Here is a 22,456-nt window from a genome sequence, read left to right as displayed (position 1 = left end):
CAAGTATTGAATATTTCCCTAGGTATCAGTATTGATTTAATTAGTTAGTTAGTATTGTGACAATCCTGCAGCTCTGTGAAGACACATTTGGCCACAGCAAACACCACGAGAGCCAGAAACAACTAAAATGTAGGAGGAGGATACGTGTAAAATGTCTTTGTATAAATTAAAGATAGAAATTAAAATGATTTTAATTTCATAATCAGTTGTGTTACATTTTATATGACCACTTTGAGAATCATCATGTATGAGTTATGGGGTACACATGGTATGACAAATTGACTCAACCATTGATCTAGACTACAAACACAGTCCATGATTATGCTAAATAGGCCTAGAAACTCTCAATGGATGAAATGGCCTTGGTGTTTTTCACCAATCAAATTTCAGTCGCTGCACTCTTGCTACTGTATCAGACCCACGAGATCCAACTCTCCTGCCAAGCACACAATTAAATTCACTTTCCAGTCCAACCCAAACACTATAAATCTTGTGGTCATCATTGTGGCCTCCACACAGAATTCACAAGAAGCAGGAAGCTCAACATGTGGGAAACAAATCAGATCCTATAATGAAAAAACGACTCTGCATTTTAATCAGCTGCTTCCTGTTCACTCTCTGTTTGTTTGTTTGTTTCTGTATCAATGACAGATGATAGCTAGGTGTTGTATCAAAATAAATCACTTGTTCATTTCAGTGTGTGGCTACAGCTTTGTGGCGCAACTGCACCGCACCTGCTGCTCTCACATGGCTACTTCAAGTGCACCTCGTAATATCGTATTTCGCCAGTGACTGTGGATGCATTGAAGTAGTAGCTAGCCTAGATTTATGTCTTTAGATAGTTATGTTTAATTGTCTTTCTTATGTGTCATATAAAAAACGAAATTGTGTTACACACGTCCACCGTTTGGAGATCAGTGCAATGGGCTTTATGCACAGCTCCACTACTTCCTGAAATAGTGTGTGCGTGAGTGTTGGTGTATGATAATGTGACCATTGTTGTGAAGTCAGACACACCTGGATTAATCAATTGGTCCAATAATGTAAGACAGGAAATAAACGAGCTGTCTTATTTCAGGAAGTAGTGGAGCTGTGCATAAAGCCCATTAATTCAAACAATAGCCTACATAAGTAGCCTAAAACATAAAAACAACAGATAAAAATGGTCATTGAATAAAGGAGAATAAAAATGATCATTAAATAGGCTCCTGGTTATAATGTATGTCCAAAATACAGTAGCATATGAGTGCGTTTACAACTTTGTTAATTGAAAGTATCTTTTTTTTCCGACAGCAAGTGAATGCGTCACATTAAACTCTGGATCCACTTGTCGCAACATTGAGGAACTTGTTCCTCTGTTGAGTTTCCACCACTGGAGCAGCGACAGGGACGTGGGATGATGCACGGGATGGGATGAGGTGAACGACAGACAGCGGACAAAGATGTGAAGTGAGAAGAGAAAGAGAAAGAGGGAGAGAGAGTGGGAGCTGAGATCCAGAAGAAAGAAATTTGATTTCCGGGCTTTTTGTTTTTTAATGATAAGCTATGGAAAACATATCGAACATAAGTTCTCCGGATGAGGCTCCGGACCTGACCTCCGCTCACGTTGCTGAGATCATGGACAGCCCGCTCCGGGTAAGTTTCCTCAAGTTCACAAGAGCAAGTCCCAGGATTTATACTTAAAGGCTAATCTGTTTTCGGAGAGGATGTGGAGAATATGTTCATAAGCGCTTAAATCTGGATGTTGACAACTTTGACCTTTTATTTAGGCTAGTTGATTAGACTTATTCCATCAGAGCACGAAGCTGCTATTTTAGATTATGCCGTTTTGACAATATAACTCATCCTAAAAAAATATTTAAATAAATAAAACTACTACTACTCTATGTGTGATATAAATCACGTTGAACCTGTTCCTGCTGTTCAGCTTCACTGAGCACTGTGCACTGATAGGAGCTTTTCTTTCCTCTTTTTCTTTTTTGTAACTTCCCTCCTTGAACTCCACTTGGAGCAGGAAGTCGCACACTAATGCCCCAAGACGAGATTAAGTTACTGTCTGGAAACATATTGGGAGTCAAAATCTCAGCCCGGCCTCTAAAGCTCTTTGGGTAATGAGCACTATAGTGTGGTGGTGGTGGTGGACGAGGGAGCCAGACAGCACAGAGATGTATGGGTGTTGGCATCTGTCACAGCTATTCTTCTCAAAGCGATCATGGCTAAATCATTGTGTTGTTGAAAGGCCTTTTAGCCTATACTTCTTTTTAAAGTTTTAAAGTTTTGACTTTGTAAAGTGAATGTGTGTGTGTGTGTGTGTATGTGTGTGTGTTGGTGTATGTTAATGTAAAGCCTCTCCTTCATGACAGTGCGTGTCAGTCCTCTGCCCTCCCACTCTCTTATGCCAGAGACACATTCTCCTCATGCTCATCCTCCCTTGTCAGTGTGTTTCTCCTCTCTTTCTGCCATGTTTCCTCTGTGTGACATTACCAGTGATGGGTCAGAGAGAGAGAGAGAAAGAGAGAGAGTAACAACAGAGGAGGAGTGAGAGGCGTGAGTAATGAGTAATGGCTCATGGGTGGGCTGTAAGAGAATAGACCTACTGTAAGAGTCCTGAACAACTGGCTAATGGTCCCAGTTCCACCCCACCCCTCGGTCCTAAGCAGCCCACCATCCCCAGAGAACATCCTGACATCCAGAGGGACAATATCTGCCTGTCTCTCGCTTTGCAGATGAAAGTGTTTGCATTGGTGTGACTGTGAAACGTGGATGTTTCTTCTCTAGCAGCAGCAGCAGCAGCTCGACAGCTCGACAGCTTTGACAGCGTATATCCCGGTGGTGGTGGTTGTCCATTAGATAACTGGTTCTGGTGATCCATACTCACAGTTTGTCATGGACTATGTTTGGTAACAGTGTTTATTTTAAGGAGACAGCTATGCGGTTATTTAAAGAGAATACAACACCGGAGGAGAGATGACAGGACATGGAGGGAGAGAGTGGGATAGAGGGGAGAGACATTCACAGAGAAGGTGTCAGTTCATGGTCACACCTTAAACCATTAGTCAACTGTAGGACTTAAAGCAGCTCTGAAGTCAGTGGAGCTTGTTTACTTAAGTAAATGAGCTGATAATGAAGTATAACAATGGAAAAATACCTCAGTACAAGTCGTCCTGCATGTAAAATATCACTCAAATTAAATCAAAGTAGTGTTATCACCAACTAATACTTGAAAAATGACACAGTGAGTGATACATCATCTCATAATATACTGCACTTTATTTATAATAATGCATGTATGTAGCATTTTAATGTTGTAGGTTGTCAAACTTTATATACATTTCAGTTGTTTCTATCCATGGAGTCAGTCTGAAAGATTGTGAGGTATTGACTGGGATAGAAAAGGAGAGAAAACTCAACTCAATTTTTTTTTTTGCAGTTTTTCCTGAAAAACCGGGCAATTTGACATTCTTGGGAACATTTTGAAACCACTTAGTTAAAGTTAAAAGAGGAAGCAACATGAAACATGACACAGGACCTCAACTGACACTGCTTTTTTTTCCACACATGCCCTATTATATATTAAGGTTATTCATGGTTTTTAACGACTAATCTTAATCTTAGTCTCAAAATTAGATGACAAATGAGTGAAGTGAACAGTATTTGTTGTAGGTTAGAGGGTTTTTTATTTAAGGTACGTACATGGTCATATGTTAATAGGAGTTAAATCTAGCTCAAGTGGAGTAAAACATATAGTCAAATACTGTATATCTTTAGATTAAAGTACAAATATGATAAAATCAAGTAGGTACTGTTCACTACGAGCTAAAACTCATAGATACATGATTTTCCTGTGGTTTGTAGTGAAACCTTAAACAGCCTCGGCAGCTCACTGTTTATATTTGTGCAGAATTTGCTGTTTCCATAGGAGGTGAAGGAGGTGGGTGATGAGAGGCTGCGCCGCTAAAAATAACTGTTTAGCAGCAAGAAACTTGGCCACAGAACTACGATGAGTTAAGACATCAGATTCCTCCAGATAGCAGGAGGATTTGGTTTAGTCACTCTGTCAAACCATTTTTGAGATTTTGAGGCTCATAGTCAATCATCTCCACAGCCACTGACCCCATATCTCTCCATGTAAATGACTGTGACTGACATTTCACGGTACTCACTCATCATCAGGCCAGAGTACAGCCCATGTTATATACAAGATGTATGAACTTTTAGGTAACACTTTATCTGACGCCTATCTCTATAACGCATTATAACCATATTATAAACACTCATAAATGATCATAATGCTTTATAACAATAATCATAACACACTATAAAGCATTTTATCATGACTTATAAGGTCAGGTATTATAATACATTATAATTGTTAGTAACTCGCTGACAATGCCCACATCGATAATGCATTATAAACGTAGTTATAATGTGTTATAATTGGCTTATAAACGTGTATAACTATCATTGTAAACACTCTTAAAATCATAATGCTTTATAACACATTATAGAGCATTATAACTCTATTATAATACCTGACTTTATAAGCCATTATAAAATGCTCTATGATGTGTTATGCTTATTGTTATAAAGGCTTATGATAATTTGTGTTTATAATGATATTTATACACGTTTATAAGCCAATTATAACACATTATAACTATATTTATAATGCATTATTGATGCTGGCATTGTCAGCGAGTTGCTAACAATTATAATGTATTATAATACCTGACCTTATAAGTCAAGATAAAATGCTTTATAGTGTGTTATGATTATTGTTATAAAGCATTATGATCATTTATGAGTATTTAACAATGCTATAACTGCATTATAACTCATTAGATAGAGATAGGCGTCACATAAAGTGTTACCAAATTGGAATATGCATGTGGTTATTCAAGTTTGTTTCAATCTTAAAGGGATAGTTCACCCTAGAATGATATTTCGCTCACCCTCATGTTGACTAAGGGCTGGAAAAAGTTTCAGATTCCTCCGTGGCTTCTCTGAGTTACAGGGGGTCTTGGCGTAGCAGTGCATGTCCATATAACGGTTGCAAAGGGACACCAGAGCTCTTCGTAAAAAAACACACACAAAAAAACATCCAAATACCTCCATGATGCTCGTATGTAATGTCCGTCTTGTGCTGAAGCCCCAAATTGCGTAATTGTCCCGAAAAAAAATTAAATAAGTCTATATTTTAAGCTTGTTTGTAGCGGAAGCTTCTCGAAGCTCCTCTTCCTGGTCCGTCCAAATCTCGCGTGATTTGCGCCGGCGTCAGTGCGGTTACTGCGAATCACGCGAGAGACGGACCAGGAAGACGCAATTTGGGGCTTCAGCACAAGACGGACATTACATACGAGCATCATGGAGGTATTTGGATGTTTTTTTGTGTGTGTTTTTTTACGAAGAGCTCTGGTGTCCCTTTGCAACCGTTATATGGACATGCACTGCTACGCCAAGACCCCCTGTAACTCAGAGAAGGGACGGAGGACTCTGAAACTTCTTCCAGCCCTTAGTCAACATGAGGGTGAGTAGATAATGAGCGAAATATCATTCTAGGGTGAACTATCCCTTTAATTAATCAATTTCACATAATAATAATGATGATACCATCACTGACCCTGTAAATCTCTGCAAAAGCAAAAGGATATTGTTTATCCTCGGTATAATGAACAAGACAGTTACATTATACTTTGCAGATTTTCTTGGTAGTAGGTCTGTTCTTGATCATGTTATGTGAGTGAGAGAGGTAAAATGTTACCATGACAATCTGCATTTTTATTTTCGTTTATTTATTATTTATTTCGGTGAGCGTTCTCACTGGTGAAATAGACGGACGGATTAATGGTTAAGATTTCATCAAAGCAGCTGAACAGAAATAGTCCTCGTGTGCCCTGTGTCTTCTCCGTCCGTCCTTCCTACTTTTTTTCTTTCCTTTTTTTTTTGTTCTCCTCCATCTTTGTCTCGGAACTGACTTCTCCTCACTCTCCTATATTTGCACCGCCCCCTGTGCAGAAAGTGAAGGGCTTCATCCAGAGATCAGCCCATCCCCAGGAGGGACAGATCTCCATTGTCAGTGGACACAAAGGGCCACGCTGTCTGTCTGTCTGTCTGTCTGTCTGTCGGTCAGTGTCCTGGTGAGGAGGAGGAGGAGGAGGAGGAGGATCGGTGCTGTCAGTCTCCTCGTCAGCTCTCAGGCCCATTCAGCTTTTATCACCTCAGCTACAGAACTGGTTCAGGCAGAGAGGAGGAGACGAACACTTGACATTTGCAGCAGCAGCTGAACACGTTTCAAAGTTTTGTTCTCGGTTTGCTTTGTGCAGGTGCAGGCATATTTTTGTGTATAGACAATATAGAATTGGCTTCAGGTAAAACACAACTCATGCAAAACACAGAGCAGTAATTTATGTGTGAGCATGAGTGTTTGTGTGTGTTCAGCGCGGTCCTTTGATACACTGGACAACAAAGAAAAAAAGAAAATCAAATTGACTCCATGTCTGGTGTTTATTTAAAGGATTTTACTCGACACACTGTCAATACACCGGATGCAGTTAAATGTAGAAGACGCAGAAACTACAGAGGACAGTAAACAGACAGTGGAGGAACTGTTGTGCTGCCTTTTATTGTGCCTTGGTGATGAATGATCTCGGTGCACAGAGTTTGTGCTCGCGGTGTGTGTACAGTATTGATGGTGCAATACAAACTCAGTCGTTCTCCTGTCTTGTTCTTTGACTTTAAAATGAGTGCATGAAAGAACACGAGGGTCTTTCTTTGATCTGCTGCCTATAGTTTCCAAACCACATTGTTCAGAGATTGTACTGTATCACTGTGTCGTCCTGTTCTTTGGCGTCACTTGTTCGACTAAACCCCGAATCCTTCATTTAAAAACAAAACAAAACATTGAATTAATTACATTTGCAAAAAAGCTAAAGGACAACTGGAGTGTAATCAGCTTTCTTTTCGGTGGCTGGTCTGGAACAACCCAACAATTATGGAGGACTTCATCAAACACAAGGGCTAATGAGTAAAAGGAAGAGTCCACTCTATAACAGGAAAAGGAAAAAGCTGCCAAATATAGATGAAGTGGTGGAGGACATACCGTACATCCATCTTTTTTTACTTTAGTGAAACAATATTCTGTTGCAACCAAAAGTTTTGGGTTCAAATGTCAGTCAGTAAAAGTAAAACAATTATAAATTAAATATATTTAAGTTTCAAAGGTAAACATACTCAGGATGCACATCACTGACCTTTGTCCTTTCAAAGTGTTCAATTTATTGTTTTGAATAGATAGGATACAGATTAATTTAAGTGCAGTTAAGTCTATTAAGAAGAGAAATAAAGGAGAATTGACCTACATGTAACAATCACATTTCATGTATTCAGTATTTCTCACACTACTCGTCTTGCTCCAGTCCGACAGTGGAAGTCATCGTCTTTATGGAGAGCCGTTCAGAATAGAGGCAACCCTTCCCTCAGGGATCACTGTTCATTTCCAGCTTAGATGCAAAGGAAGTGATGTTGTGTTCGATCAGCTGTTACACCTGTTGATCATACAAACATGTAGCCTAGCGGTTTATCACCTCTGACAAGGTCTGTATGATGCAAAAAAATAGATATAGATATAATGATGTGATTTTTTGTTGTTGTTGGGCTTGCAGCAAACAAACATGGAGCATCTCTACTTCTCTATAGCACCACAACACTTTTAGGTGTCAACAGTGTTGTGGCATATTTAACCTCCATTAAAAGAAGTTGCAGCTCATGCACTTGGATATTGCACTTAGTCATATTGAGATTTGGTTATATTTTGTTTGTCTTGTGAAGCCCTACCTGAAGTTTAACTCTGACTGACCCTGTTGACTGTCTGTGACCTTAACACGTTTCTCACTGTCTCAGGACGACCCATCGCTGCATAGTGAATTTGAATTTCCCTCCAGGGGATGAATAAAGTATTTTTCTTCTTCTTCTTCTTCCTCTTCAATGAGACTTAACAGCCTGAAAAAATGTGCAGTAATGTAAAACATCACCCGAGTAGCAAAAGGCCACAGCAGCAACACAGTGCAACACAGGGAGCCTTGTAGTGTGTTTTGACGTCCCTTCCTTCGGTTTGCCCTGGGTAAAGTGTGTAATGTTTGCTTAGCAAGCTGACAAGCCAGAGGCAACTCCCAGTGAGCCGGCCTCGCCTCTCCTGGCCTGGCCTGGCCTGGCTTGGCCTTGTTTGCTCTTCCTGTAACAGGAAAACTCTCTCTCACTCTCACTCTATTGACATCTCTCTCTCTCTCTCTCTCTCTCTCTCTCTCTCTCTGTCTTGCTTTCTCTGTTTATGTCTCTCTCTCTGCCTCCTGCTTCCTTTCTCTCACACTCTGCTGCTGAGTGGATTTCTCTCCCTCGCTGGGTGCAGCATTAGGCTCCTGCTGTCAGAGTGAGGTGCTTGATTCCCGCTGCGACCACATATTCTGACAATGCATGCGCTCTTTCTCTCTTTTTTTCCCCACCAGCACTGACACAACAAACAAACAAATAAATAGAAGAATAATAGTAATGAGGCTGAATGTAGTGTCCGCCGCCAAGCTTATTCTGACGTGCGCGAATCCAATTGATAGCTTTCATGTGACGTCACGGCCCGTATGGAACGCCCCCCTGGCGGTCAAAACAATCCACTTCCCCGCTGTCCGCGGCTTAGGACAAGGCAGAAAAACACACACTGCACCCTGCTGCTTCAAAAATACCGGTGTTATGGCCCAACTGGTGTCTGATTTAACTGGTTACCGTACCGAACAACAGCTGTGCTGCACTTCCGTCCGCAGATTTGTCACAAATTCACAAATCAAGCCGCAGTTCACATGTTACTGCAGCGAATATGCTTCTGTGAGTGAACCTGTTCAGGCAATCTACAGTCAGTCAGCGCCACACTACTCTGACTCTGCACAACACTGCACACTATGACAAAGCCTGTCATGTTAAAGTTACGAACTAATGGAAAACACTCTGAAAATACAATAACAACATCGTCCTCGCCGCGCCGCGGTCGGTCCCGACCCCCGTTACCGTGTCGCTGCCGCCGCGGGCGGTGCTGTTGCCGTGTCCGGTGGCGGGCGGTCCCGCCGGGTTACCGCCGCCGCCGCCGCCGGTCCCGCTGCTATCGGACCGCCGTCATCGTTGCCGTCGGTAGCGGTGCATAGCAAAGCTCCGGGGGGTAAAGGGGGGGCAGCTGGTCACCGTGCAGCCCAGCTAAGAGCTCTGGTTTGTGGGTGAGAGGAGCAGGGAGCCTGGGCTCAGTGGGCTGGAGCTCAGACTGTGGAGCTCAGCGGAGCTGCGGTACCAGGACGGTGTTCCCACACAGGAAAGTTACAGGTACATTTCTACCACTTCAACGAGTTCAGAAACATTATTTTAAGATCAAAAAACTACAAAATGGGGCTTTTAATCAGACACCAGTTGAGCCATAACACCGGAAATATTGATTGCAAGCGGTGGAGGATGATGGATTCTCCACCAGGTAAATGTAAACATCGCCCAACTGGAGCTTCGGCAGGGAACTGGTCATTTTAAACAGCTGGTATACAGCAGCTGGTGTTGAATATGGGTCACAAGTGCCCAAAACTTCAAAGCTGTTTTTATATCTTTCTTTCTCGGCTGCTGGCAGATGATTTAAGTCATTACTCGGTTGTTTGTCCATAGAAAGTCCATTGCGGGGCCACTTTGGAATGTTGCTTTTGACCGCCAGGTCCCTGGGAAGTGACGTCACTGAAAGCTATCAATAGAAGGTGAGATGAATCCCTCCTCACACTCCATATTTCCACTTCTCCCGTGTGAAGTCTGTGGAATAAACTTCTCCTCAGGCTGTACATCCACTTCCTTGTACTCTCACTACACTCTTTCTGTCTCTCATGCACACACAGACACAGCCAAACATGGCTTTCTGCCCCCCGGCCCCCTTCTCAGTATTAACTAGCAGCCTATCCTCCTCGTGTGGGCTCAGTAACAGCAACGCAGCAGGCCACTTACACTCTGTCCTATAAAGCCTGACAACTTTATTGATCTTGGTTTAGCGAACAGACCACAGCTGGCCTGAAGGATGACGCCGTCTGTCTGATCATGAATTACTGCTGAGCTCTAGTCATCTCTTATACACACACACACACATACAGACACTCTCTCTGTCTGTCTGCTTCCTCGTTTGAGGATGTAGTCCACCATCGCACACCTACACACACACAAACATACACTCTTTACCTTCATGTGATATCCGTCCCCAAGGAATCTCCACATCAAGCTGCCCATCTGCTCCCCAGCTCCTCCTAAATCCTGTTTACCTCAGACTCGCTGCCATCATCAGCACACACATAATGCATATACAGATACACGTACACACACATACACACTGGAAATCAAAATCCTGTTTACCTCTGGTGCGGCGTCCTCCCTGCTGCAGCGTGTTACAGGTCAGTGGACTCATCAGACTTGGTGTCGAGCTAAATGTGAAGAGGAGATGGAGGCAGACTGTGAAATAGAGGCAGACGACTGGACTGCATGTGGTGATTTTGAATTTAAAATTACCCATAAATCCACACGGCTTAAATTCTTTATCAGGCTGCTGGTGGTGGTGGTGGTAGTGAGGAGATGATGAGTTGTGTTATGCAATAATAAAGAGTAGTGGTTTTACTTTTAAAGTGGGCTGTTAGATGAAATTAAACTGTGTGATGATTAAATAAATTGAAACTAAAACTGGCCAGCTGGTTTAAAAGAAGCAGCTTTTGGTCTTCCCTCACTTTTTCACTTCACTACTCTGATACTTGGAGGAAGTGAGGAAGGAAACGGTTGTTTCGCTGTGTTACAGCCACCACCGCCACCACGGTTGTTTTTGATCGATGGCTGCTATCAATTTGGATTTATTATGATATGCATGTGAATTATTCTGGACGTGACATGGGTGTGTGTGTGTATGACATGTTTATCAGTGGAGAAAATTGGCAGCAAATTGGACTCTACTTGAACTTCAAATTAAGATGCAAATCTGAGTCATAGGAAAACCTCCTTTGGGTTTTATTATTATACTTGAATGAATGAAAAGCATAATTTTATGTTTTTGTTTCATGCAGATTCCCATTAACTTCAGCCTGTAGCTACTTTGTTTTTGGTGCCAAACATGCATGCATGCCAAGAGAACATGAACAACATGCTAAGCATTTACAGTAAGCCGCTAAACATTAGTATGTTGTTGCATGTAGCATGTTAGCATCCTGTCATTAGTATTTAGCACAAACCGCATGTGCAGCCTCACAGAGACACTGCTGTACACTCTGAGTCATGGCATTTGGTGTGTTTTTACTTTTTGACGACTATCATATACTAGACATATTTCTCTATTCATAAATAATTTGACAATTATTGAGGCCAGAAATAAAATATGTGCAACTTTAAATCATAACTTAATGGATTTATATGCAGTTTACAACACTTCTGCTTCTATAATGTGTTTCATTTTTGATGGTTGCACTGAATCTTTTAGGTGAAATAACTGTGAGAGAGGTTGGCATAAAGCTGATGTAAAACTATATAAATATCACATGGAGGCAGTGAAGGGCAGCAGCTCAGAGAAACTGGAAGTATTCATGAAGTGCAAATGTTGATTCAGAGCTGTCATCCAGAATAAATGAGCTTATCTTAGTGTATCTGATCTGTGCAAAGAGACATCCACATGTAGCCTACTCATAAGATGAATTTACATTTTCTTTTTTTTAAGGATGAAGTACATATTAGTTCTGTATTGATATGCGATATCAAGATTTGTGATGCTCCATCTAGCTCCTGCGCACGGTTGAAATCTTATATCTCATATATTTTTTCTCCTGTGGTAAAAACACACCTGCAGCGGGTGAGATCCTGTTACACTGCTGCTCTCATCAAAAGACAGGTTATTAAACTGAAGAAGTGAACCATCATCATCCTTTTGTCTGGTGCTCCTCTGCACACTTCACCGTATACTTTCTCTGAGAGGCCTGTGGCCCGTATTTCTCTCATCCAGATAATTTGATTTTGGATTTTTGGTGAATGACTCCAACAGTGTGAAGTCTAATTACAGCTCTCCCCCCTCTCTCCTCTTCATTCATGATGTCCAGTCACGTTATGAACAGATGAACAGTTGACGGACCTCTGGATCGTGCGGCGATAGAGATGATCCGTCGTGTTTGGAGACCAGAGGAATCTGTTTACTGTGGCATCATTTAACCACAATGCTGTTATCTCATTGTCAACAATATCAGATGGATGTTATTGACAATAATCCCCGCCTGCCTCGTCCAGTAGAGTGGACCCCCTGAACTTGAGGAGAGAGCACGCTGCCACTTCACATATCAACCAGTCGCTCATCTGTTGTCGCTGCTTCCTTTTCCCATCTATCCCTTTTAAACTGTTTCTGCTGTAATCCCTCACACTCACTCACTCACTCACTCATTCACTCCTCTCGCCTCTGATCCTTTTGTTTTCCCTCCGTCTCTCTCTCTCTCATGATGCTCTTTCAAGGGATAAACACTTGTGTGGATGTGCTCGGCTGTTGTTACTTCTTTTTTCTTTTTTACAGTGATTGAGTTTCTTTCTTTAGATTTTCATTATTCATATTCCTCCCCCACTGTGTGCTTTCATTTCTCTGTAAACTTTGTCCGCCCACAGCCGCCGGTATGTTTATGACCTAAAATTAAATTTCCTCCTGGCAATAATTTTCCAAGCATATGGGGGGGGGGGGGGCAGCTTTGTGTATTCTTGAAACACTTAAACCAAATGAATCCTGTTTCTCCCTCCATCAGTTAAACAGCAATCATGAATTCGTGCTGTTGGCTACAAAAAGATATCTACTATCTTCTCCTGTTATTATGACATTATGTAAGTTTTAATAACAAGATAATAACAGTCTGAAGGCATTTTTAGGGCACCATAGAAACAGTATATTGGTTCGTGGCTCAATCATTACGATCCAGACTGAAATGTCTTAACAACAGCTGGACTGCTTTCATACAAATCTGTGCAATCACTCATTTTCGCCATCATTATTATACAAGTTCTTCTCCGTAGCTTGATCACGGCCAGTAGCAGCCTTTTATTTATGCACAATTACAATGCAAAACCAAACAAAACACACGTCTCCACTAGTACAGTGCATAAACAGATAATCACCTAGACTAAACACCTTCCACATTCCCTCAGTACTACATGTGTCTTTCACTGGTGGATGGTGCTTCCTTTTCAATAAGTCGGAAAATATGTGTCTATAAGAATAAAAGACGCTCTTAGCTGTTTTGTCCTGCAGCATTGCATGTCTTCTCTTATGCTATGTTGCGTTATGTTTTGCTTTTGAAACATTGCTAAGCTGCTTTACTGAATCAAGATGGTGAACATACAGTATAGTCATCATGTACATGTGAGCTTGCTGACATTAGCATATAGCTGGGGCCTTGTGCTCCAGTGTTTCCCACATTGCCATTGTTTCTACAACAGCAATGTAGGCCACACACAACCAAAACACTGCATGCGTGTCATGTTTATGTTTCTCAAGGTGCGAAACAACCTGCATCCAGATTTTCGTGAGGTGTCGAATATCGTGGGAGAGATGCGATGAGGGTGTGTTTGTGTTTGTGTGTCAAATGTGGTTGTGCATTTTGCTGTGAGAGTTGAGTTTGACACTACTTTATATATGTATGTTATATAATAAGAAGCTTTTGTTCTAAAGGAGCACACACACACACACACACACAAACACTGCATAGTGCCTTTGAGCAGAGCACCAGTGGAACAAAGCTCTCCGTGGTTGTCATGGAAGTGGCAGATGTGACAGCTGGAGAGAGAGGACTTGGCGGGGAGTATTATGGGGTGTTTATAATTGTTGTGTGACAAGTAGAGCATCACCTAATCTCCTGTCTGTTTACTGTTTGTTTCCTCAGACCTATCTCCTGGGAATCATCATCTCTATATGTGGGAACGTCCTCATCAGCGTTTCACTCAACATCCAGGTACGAGGCGCTGGGATCCAGTCGTGCATCAGGCGCTCCGCTCACAGCGGGCTCTTAGCTCCTGTAAAGACTCAGTTTTGCACTCTCTGAGAATTTGCTAGGCTGCTTCTCTCCTGGTAGTTTGTTTTTTTGTTTTGCTCTCTCTTCAGCAAACTCTGAATGTGTTCATTAGGACTGACTGTGTGATCTGCCTGCCGACACATTCACAGCAGGTTTTGTGCATTAGAAAACGGCTCTGAAATGAAAACAAATGCACAAAAGGGGAATGTTTAAACACCAGACATATATCTCAGTTTAACACAATACATTTCATTCAAACAACACATTATTCACACTTTGTGTCTGGACCTCTTTATCACACTAATTACGGCCTATCGCCGTATTAAATGCACCCCAGATGGCCTTATGAGCGATTTTTAAAGCGGTGTGTTTGCAATTGTTTTTTAGCGACATGCTGATATAAATAATCAATTCAAAATCATTTAAGCAACATGTGTAATTCATTAATCACAAACACACACTCTCTCTCATTTGTATTTACCAGCCTAAGAGGCTTTAGAGCCTCTGGTCTAAAAACGTACCTGTTTAACATCTGGATTGTTTCGTTTTAATTGTTTTTTTTTTCTACTTCACGATTCAGTGATTCACTAGATCTATGTCTGGAGCTTAATTACACTCTGTCAGAAATATGCAGCAACAGGTGCAGTAACCTAGGTGTTGGTGGCAGCAGCTTGCAAGGTGTGTGAGGCGGACTTCAACGAAAATGTGAAAACTTGCTGGAAAAATGCTGATGTTTACGAGGCAGTGTGAGCTCACAGACATGATTATTAAGTATATACTGTACATTTGTGTTTGTTTGTCACTGCCTCATTGATTTGCTAAAGTTGCGCCACGCCTCTTCTGGGATGAAATGCTAATCAGCCGAGTGTCACGGTGTTGTGTTGAAAACTGCACCAGAGCCACCGTGATGCTGTATTATCTCTTAAATTGCTCATTTTTCCAGCTCTGTGTTATTTGTCTATGGAAGTTGTTCATGTCTGTGTGATCCATGTTTGAGTTTGTCTTGTGCAGCTCTACAGTAATTGGATCCACTTAATCTGAGTGTTGCCTCCTGTTCCCTCTGTCTGTCTCTCTCTTTCCCTCTCTCCTGACAGAAATATGCTCATGTCCGTCAGTCGCAGCGAGGCTCCAAGCCCTACTACACCTCCCTGATGTGGTGGTGCGGGGTGATTCTCATGGGCATTGGGGAGCTGGGGAACTTCGCTGCCTATGGCTTTGCCCCAGCATCACTCATCGCCCCACTGGGCTGTGTGTCTGTCATAGGTAAGGGCTAAACCTTTTCTCTCATACATTATCCATGCATGGAGGGGCAGGATGAAAGGTTGTTTCCTTCGAGACAGCCATGTGGGCTCTTTTACTCCTGATCCTGTCATAAACAACCCTCTTCATGCCAGGTGTTTAATTTATGTACCGAAAAACTGACAGGATTTTACTTTTCAGTGTGAAATCTGAGGGGGAAAAAATAAAGAAAAATTAAACCTCTTTGCTGGTGCAACCGTGGAATGGGAGCTGTACAGTTTAGTCCATACACATTCCTAAAAGTCAGTCTATGATTACTCTTAAAAAAGAGCAGAGGCATTGCTGCAGTAGGATTCATTTCATATTTTAGTCAGCAGTCTCCCTAGGTGTTATTGGAAGATTTTCTCAATACTGTTTTTATCACAATGAGTTTCTGCAACGATATGAAAACTGAACTCATACTCATACCTCTATCTACAGTTTACTGGAAAAATAAATCCTCTAAAATTAACCCAACACATAGATGTCTCAAAATAAAAACATTTGATCATGTGTTTAGACAAAGCAAATTCCCTTTTTTTCGTGACACTGCATGACTTATATTGTATTGGCAGGTGTGCAAATCACATAACCATCATACCAGAGGCTTGGGTTTTAGAGAAAAAGATGGTGGATTTGGTTAAATTGTACATGGGTTTTGAAGTCACTATAATATAGTTTAATGGTTAGATATAGAAATAGGACTTCAACCAAACAGCCATAAAACTTTTTTATGATTCTTTAGTCACTATAAATTGATATTTTACTGACACAAATAGGGAAACTTCCTTTGCATGTGTACAGTACATGAATCAACCTCCATGTGTCTGGATATGGGACTGCAAATAGATATATCTAATGTGTTAATGTCCACATTAAGTGAGAAAAGTGAATGATGTGTGACTGTGATATGATGAAACATCCTGCTGAGTTAGACTTTGGATAAAGTCTGGAGACAGTTTATGAAAAATACAAAAAGTGTTTTGACAGTTACATATCTTGTTCTTCAGGCTCTGTACTGGATACATAACTAATGTTCTGAGTTGGTTGATGCTCTCCAGGACGTAGGCAGACATTGTTTCTTTGTCAAACCTCTGGTGCAGTTTGTAAAATCATACAAAAAGAAACTAGTTCTGAAACAAAGTTTTATGGAAACCCTTTATCAAAATGATGGAGCGACAAAAATGTGGAGAAAAAAAATTTCAAGGAATAGCTAATGACCCAAAGTGTAGCACCTCATCTGTCAGACATGGTGGTGGCTCAGGTGGAGCTGACACAGTGGCATTTATTAATCATTTAGAGAGGCAGCAGTAGCATGAATGCAGAGGTATACAGAAGCAGTGTGTGTCCAGATTCAGCCAGATGCATCAACATTGATTGCACTTTGGACATTTTCTCAATCCGAAGGACAACGATCCGAATCGTGCAACCAACTCCACCAAGGAGGACTTCTTCAAGAACTTGAGTCTGTACACTAGCTGTTTTTCTCAGCTGAAGACCAGAGAGACTCCACAATAAGACAGAGCTGAAGGTGGCAGCAGGACAGCAGCATTCATTCAGTAGTTTTATTGCATGTCTTTGTAGATTCACACAGGTCTGAGGCCAGTCTCACACCTACAGTATGGGGTGATCTAGAGTCACCAGTTAACTTGCATGACATGTCTTTTGATAGTGTGAGGAAGTACAGGGGTTAGAAACCATCACACGCACACACTCGACACAGAAAGCCTTCAGGTTAAAACCCAGAGCAGCAGTGTGAGAGCAAGTCAAGTCTTGTCACTTTAATATTGTATCAATTATTTTATTTTAAAGTGAATGATCTGAAACACAGAGCCAGATATTGACCAGACATATTTGATCCGAATCATCTTTAAAAGGTTTGAAATGTTAATTTAAGTCCTTTAGGATTGAAAAAACATCTAAGGTTAATTTCATAAGTGTTAATAATGTTATGGCCCATTAAAACAATATAGGATCTATGGACAATAAACAGAATAAATATAACTGACTAACCTAAACGTTAGGAGGACATCCTCCTTCTTAGCCTTCAGTAAATATCAGCCCTCCTTGAACAGGAGCTGAATTGTTTACATGACGTTGGGAGCGTTAGGTGTTGACATGTGTTGATGACATTCTGGGACCGTCACATCGGCCGCCTCAGTGATGCAGCTGAGTAATCCACTGACACACCTGCTATTAGCCGCCTCCTCCTGATTTAAATAACACTGAAGGCTTGACACAACAACAACGAAGCCTCAGTCTGTTGTCGGTGTAACTCCTCCTCACTTAGATGTTATTTATAGACACAAACACAAAAAAGAACATTTAAGAGCAAACCATGGACATGAAAATGAACTTTATTAATGAAGTTCTTCTGTGGTTTGTTTCCATCCTGTGCATCACAACTAAAAGACGTCTACCTGCTGCGTCAAGGCCGGCAGGTCGTATTTAGTCACATGTCGCTGTTGTAAACAAATGATGATGATCACAGGAGGTCAGTGTGGGTATCCATCCTCCCAACTCACAGTTTCTTGGACCCAAAAGATGATCTTAGAGCCATTTTGTATTTTGCGGATAAGGTGATAAATACAGTAATTTATATTTGTTGTATTTATCCTGATCTCATATATTGAGGTTATAAGAATGCTTATTAGTTAATAACAACTGTACTCTTCTTACGAGGAGGGCACACTGGTTTTTGACCGTGCTCATGATTATTGTCCTGTTTTGGATTGCTGCAAAGTTTTTATTTTGTTATACAGTAACTTGAAGAAAGGTTTCAATAAACCCTTGAAAAGAAGAACTGTGGAGTTTTGTGGCTACATTCTCGCGCTCAATAATTTTATGTGTGCATTTAAAAAGTAAAAAGAGACAGAGCCACACTAGCAGATGATCTGGTAACCCTTTAATTTAAAATAAGTAATTGCTTTGTAATGCTTACAAATAGCCTACAAATAATGGTAAATTTCATAGCAATGTCGAGAAATATAGCCAAGGTTGGTTGCGTAGAAATAGCCCAGAAATATTGGTCAATTGCAAGGACTTGGTGAAGAAAAATTCTGTCCTTTCCCAAAAAATTCAAAGCATGAAAAGCATGTGTAATCTTTTGCCTTTATGAAAAACATGACCCCAGTATGAAATTGACCATTATTTCTAGGCTGTTTCTTGGCATTACAACAAAATTAATTGTTATTTCTAGGCTATTTCTTGACATTACTACGGAATTAATTGTTATTTCTAGGCTGTTTCTTGACATTATCACATAATTATCACGTAATTAGCGGCCTGTGAATCAAAGGGTTACCAATGATCTATATATCTATTCTTCAGATTTCACAGTTTGGTTGTGTTACTCCTGACATTGTGAATACAGCAGTCAGAATGAATTAAAAGCTGTCGTGAACTGAGCTGGATTCATTAGCCAATCAAAACAAAGCCCGCCCCGGTTGCTACAGCTGGCAGCTGCTGCAGTGCAAACACTCTCAACTCAGGTTAAATATTGAACAGGTTTACTTCTTCCCTCCCGCCACCCATCACTCACCACTGCTGCTGCTGCTGCTGCTGCTGGAGGAGGTGGTGGTGTTGGTGGGTGAGTCATGGATATTAATGAGAGCTATTACCCCCAACGCTTCAAACGATTTTCCTATAGTCGTGTCTCTTAAGTGGATGAATGGTTCGAATAAAGCAGTGAACCAAACCACGAATGGTGTTAAGAAGGCAGCCCCCTCTGTTGTTGCACTTGTTTCACTGAGCACGGTTTACTTACTAAAACGCTTTTTTATCACAATAACAGGATTCGGCACTATGCTCTATGGATAGCAGTAACCTCTTAGCGCTGTGTCACTGCGTCTGCAGCTGACATTATAATGACTTCTCTTTAGAGCCACAGGTATTAGCAATTACTCCGCTCATTTCCATTTTACTATCATTATTATATCCTTATAAAAACACTGACAGCTACAGGCCCTGTGTTGAATTGTGTGTGAGAGTGTGCGTGAATAATCTGCAGCTCAAATGTGCTGAAGGAGAGTCTTGAAGAATTAATGAAGCCAGAGATGAAGAGGTGATTGGACGGGAGAGGGAGGTAAAAGGAGAGGAAGATGTCTGCAGCCGCGACACGCTCTGTCATCTTCCGAGCTAATAAGTGGAGCTGAGGCGGCGGGGGTGGCGGGGAATGTGCGGGTTGCTGTCTGTCGCCGTGACTCCACCTCTCACCTCATGCTGCCTCACACACACACACACACACACACACACACATAGTGCATAGCTGTAGTGGTGTGTAAAAACATCTGGGTCTAACACACACACACACGTACACACACACGCTCCTCCTGCTGCGTCGTTGTGCCTGTTTTCTAATAGCTGAGTGAGGGATGTTGGGATAGGGATGGGTGGCAGTGTTGGCCAAGTTACATCCAAAATACAATACATATTATTAGTTATTTGAAACTAATTAGCTACGTTATAATATTACTGTCTCTGAACTGTAATGTGCTACACTACTTTTGCCAAAATAACCACAGAAATATGACTAGGCATTCTAAAATGTTAAAATGTAGTTTATTGCAGCTAATTAAACATTCAGTGGACGGTGATGTAGCGACTGTATAGGCCCCTAAAGCTAATAAAGCTACGTTTTGTTGGTGATCTACCAAGAGTAACTGCCTAAATGACAGCATGTGCAAACTGCAGGGTTGAAATTACAGTTTTGCGAGTTGTAATCGAGACGCACGGCCTATGTTACAGCAGCTGGAGTGACCCAGACGCGGGGAAATGCAGACATGAAAGAACTTTTGCCACTAACTCATTCGTGTGAGTGGCTCCAAATCAGCCTTTAGTTCATCCAACAGTCCAACTCTGAAATTACCTGTCTGGTAGATGATATGAGTTATTTTCCTTTTGTTTTATGTCTTCCTTTAGTAAACGTGAGAAACATATTTTCTATTACTGTCTGTAATATTAGGCTGATTAGCAAGTTTGCACCAGTTTTTATACAAGCAAACCTTTAGTAGATCAGACCCCTAATATAGTAAAAATGCTTTGTAACGTGCGTTACTTGGATTGTAACGGATATAATATTACCAATATTTTATTAGTAATGCGTTATATTACTGTGTCACAGCAGATAGTAATACATTACTGTAATTGTGTTACTTTTGCAATGCTTTACTGCTAACACTGATGGGTGGGCGGCCCAGGCCTGGGGGACGGGGAGGTGAGTAAACATGATGTAGGTTGAAGTGACTGGGTGGTGTGAAGAGAGGAGGAAAGGGGACAAGAGGGAGGGAGAGGTGAGAGGAAGGATCTGAATGAAATGAGACAACAGGTAGAAATGTGTCGAAAGTGGAGAGTGGAGAGCGGAGGCAGAAGAGGAGGGAAGGGACAGGATTGGATCGGATCGTGGGAGCTGATGATGATGATGATGCTGCTGCCATCATCATCACCCCCCTCCCCTGTCCCTGCATGTCACACTGGCACCCCGACGCTCCACGGAGAGCAATTACTAGTGTCCCCCGTCCACGGAGCACATCGGTGTCTATTAGGAATGACAGCGTCATCCCAGATGCTGTTGTATGGAGGAGCAGAGCATCAGGAGGAAGAAAAAAAAAGATTCACACGCTGCTTCAGCATCGCTCGCAGACGTCAGACCTGCAGCACCGTGACAAAGATGTGTGTTGAGCACAGTGTCAGGCTGTGTGAAGTCCAATACAAGCCTGCTTTTAAAGGAGAATTCCAGTCATTTTTGACCCCTAAATCGTTGTCCTGATGGTCACCCAGTGTTGGGGGGAGCAAAAAACGCAACTAAAATTGATGCAGAGAAACCGGAGTTACACCATGGCTAGACGGCGCTAGGGATAGCGACAACGCTAACCTATGGGGGAAATTCTTTCAACCACAACAAACACATGACTACAATCCTTACGAGACACCACTGAACTCATATAGTGTACAGTATAAACAGTATAAACTTTGTGTTTTTGCATAGTCACTCACCTCAGATAGCCGAACTCTGAAACACCCTGGAAAGACATTACTATCCGATCGCAGAGCGCCTGCTCTCCCCGCCACAGAAACAAACACTTTTTCCTTGTTGCGATGATTTCTTTACAGAAATAAAGGGTTAGAGATATTTTGGACATTACCACTGCACTGCTCGACCATTTATTTTTGTGTGGGGGAATAGAAAATCTTGAAAAAATAGACATTGCATACTGTTATAGGCTATGGTTAGATTACTTTTTTTTATAAAATCTATAAACTTTGTAGCGACTCTGTGACATCATGGTTACTAGTTTGTGACACTGTGAACAAATAAGATGTGCAACATGATAACAGTTTGTACTTTTTGAGAACGACCAGACTTTCCCTGCTTTGATCTGTTCATATCTGTCCGTGAGGGGGATGAAGAATATTTGACTGTGTGTGTGTGTGTGTGTGTGTGTGTGTGTGTGAGAGAGAGATTCCCATTACAACACAACTGACAAACGGCCAGACCACATCTACCTACCTCCATAAACATGCAGGGGCAGTGACAGAGTCACGTACCCCCAGAGGTTCGGTTCCTGCCTGCTGCCGTATTTCTCATTTCATCAAGCCGTGTGTGACTATGACTTTGTATGGAGTTGCTATGGTTACTTGTTAGATCCAGCCGGTCCCAGAGGCAAAAGGACGAGTCCTAAAATGTGTATACACGAATATACGAACGAACACGCCTGGTGGTGGTATATGAAATATTTAGCGACGCTTGTTTCATCAGAATACCAACGAGAGTCTTTATAAACTTCCAGTTTTGACAGGAGCTTCCCTGCGGCATCACACACACGCACACACACACGCACACACACACACACACACACACACACACACACACACACACACACACACACACACACACACACCCATATGTCCTCTGTCCTCTGAAAGACACAGCCGTTGAGCATAATGGTTTATAGTAAAGCTTATAGTCACAGCTTGGCTTTATCAGCTGTAGAGTCAGTTTAACGTCCTTAAAAAAGAAAAAGCCTGTCATGCCACTTCAACCGCAACCACTGTGTGTGTGTCTGTGTGTGTGTCTCTGACATATCGAGCTGTTTATGCTCCGTGGCTAA

At 41.7% G+C, this 22,456-nt stretch overlaps 2 protein-coding genes across 2 annotated transcripts in view; both read left to right on the top strand.

The window, feature by feature from the left end:
* Positions 1-22,456, top strand: part of atp6v1c1a (ATPase H+ transporting V1 subunit C1a) — a 423,473-nt gene that overhangs the window by 243,801 nt on the left and 157,216 nt on the right. The gene's annotated exons all lie outside the window — the stretch shown is intronic.
* The window catches only part of nipal2 (NIPA like domain containing 2), a 31,912-nt gene continuing 10,768 nt past the window's right edge, over positions 1,313-22,456 (top strand). Inside the window, exons 1-3 of the mRNA XM_085802918.1 lie at positions 1,313-1,635; positions 13,941-14,009; positions 15,164-15,332. Of these exons, the coding sequence (XP_085659044.1) occupies positions 1,546-1,635; positions 13,941-14,009; positions 15,164-15,332 (328 nt within the window). The 5' untranslated portion in view covers positions 1,313-1,545. The remainder of the gene's footprint in view (positions 1,636-13,940; positions 14,010-15,163; positions 15,333-22,456) is intronic.

Source organism: Trachurus japonicus, chromosome 16 (genome assembly GCF_045865225.1).
Source record: "Trachurus japonicus isolate A0001 chromosome 16, Traja_1.0".
In the NCBI taxonomy this organism is placed as follows: domain Eukaryota; kingdom Metazoa; phylum Chordata; class Actinopteri; order Carangiformes; family Carangidae; genus Trachurus; species Trachurus japonicus.
This window is presented reverse-complemented; position numbering and strand designations above follow the sequence as displayed.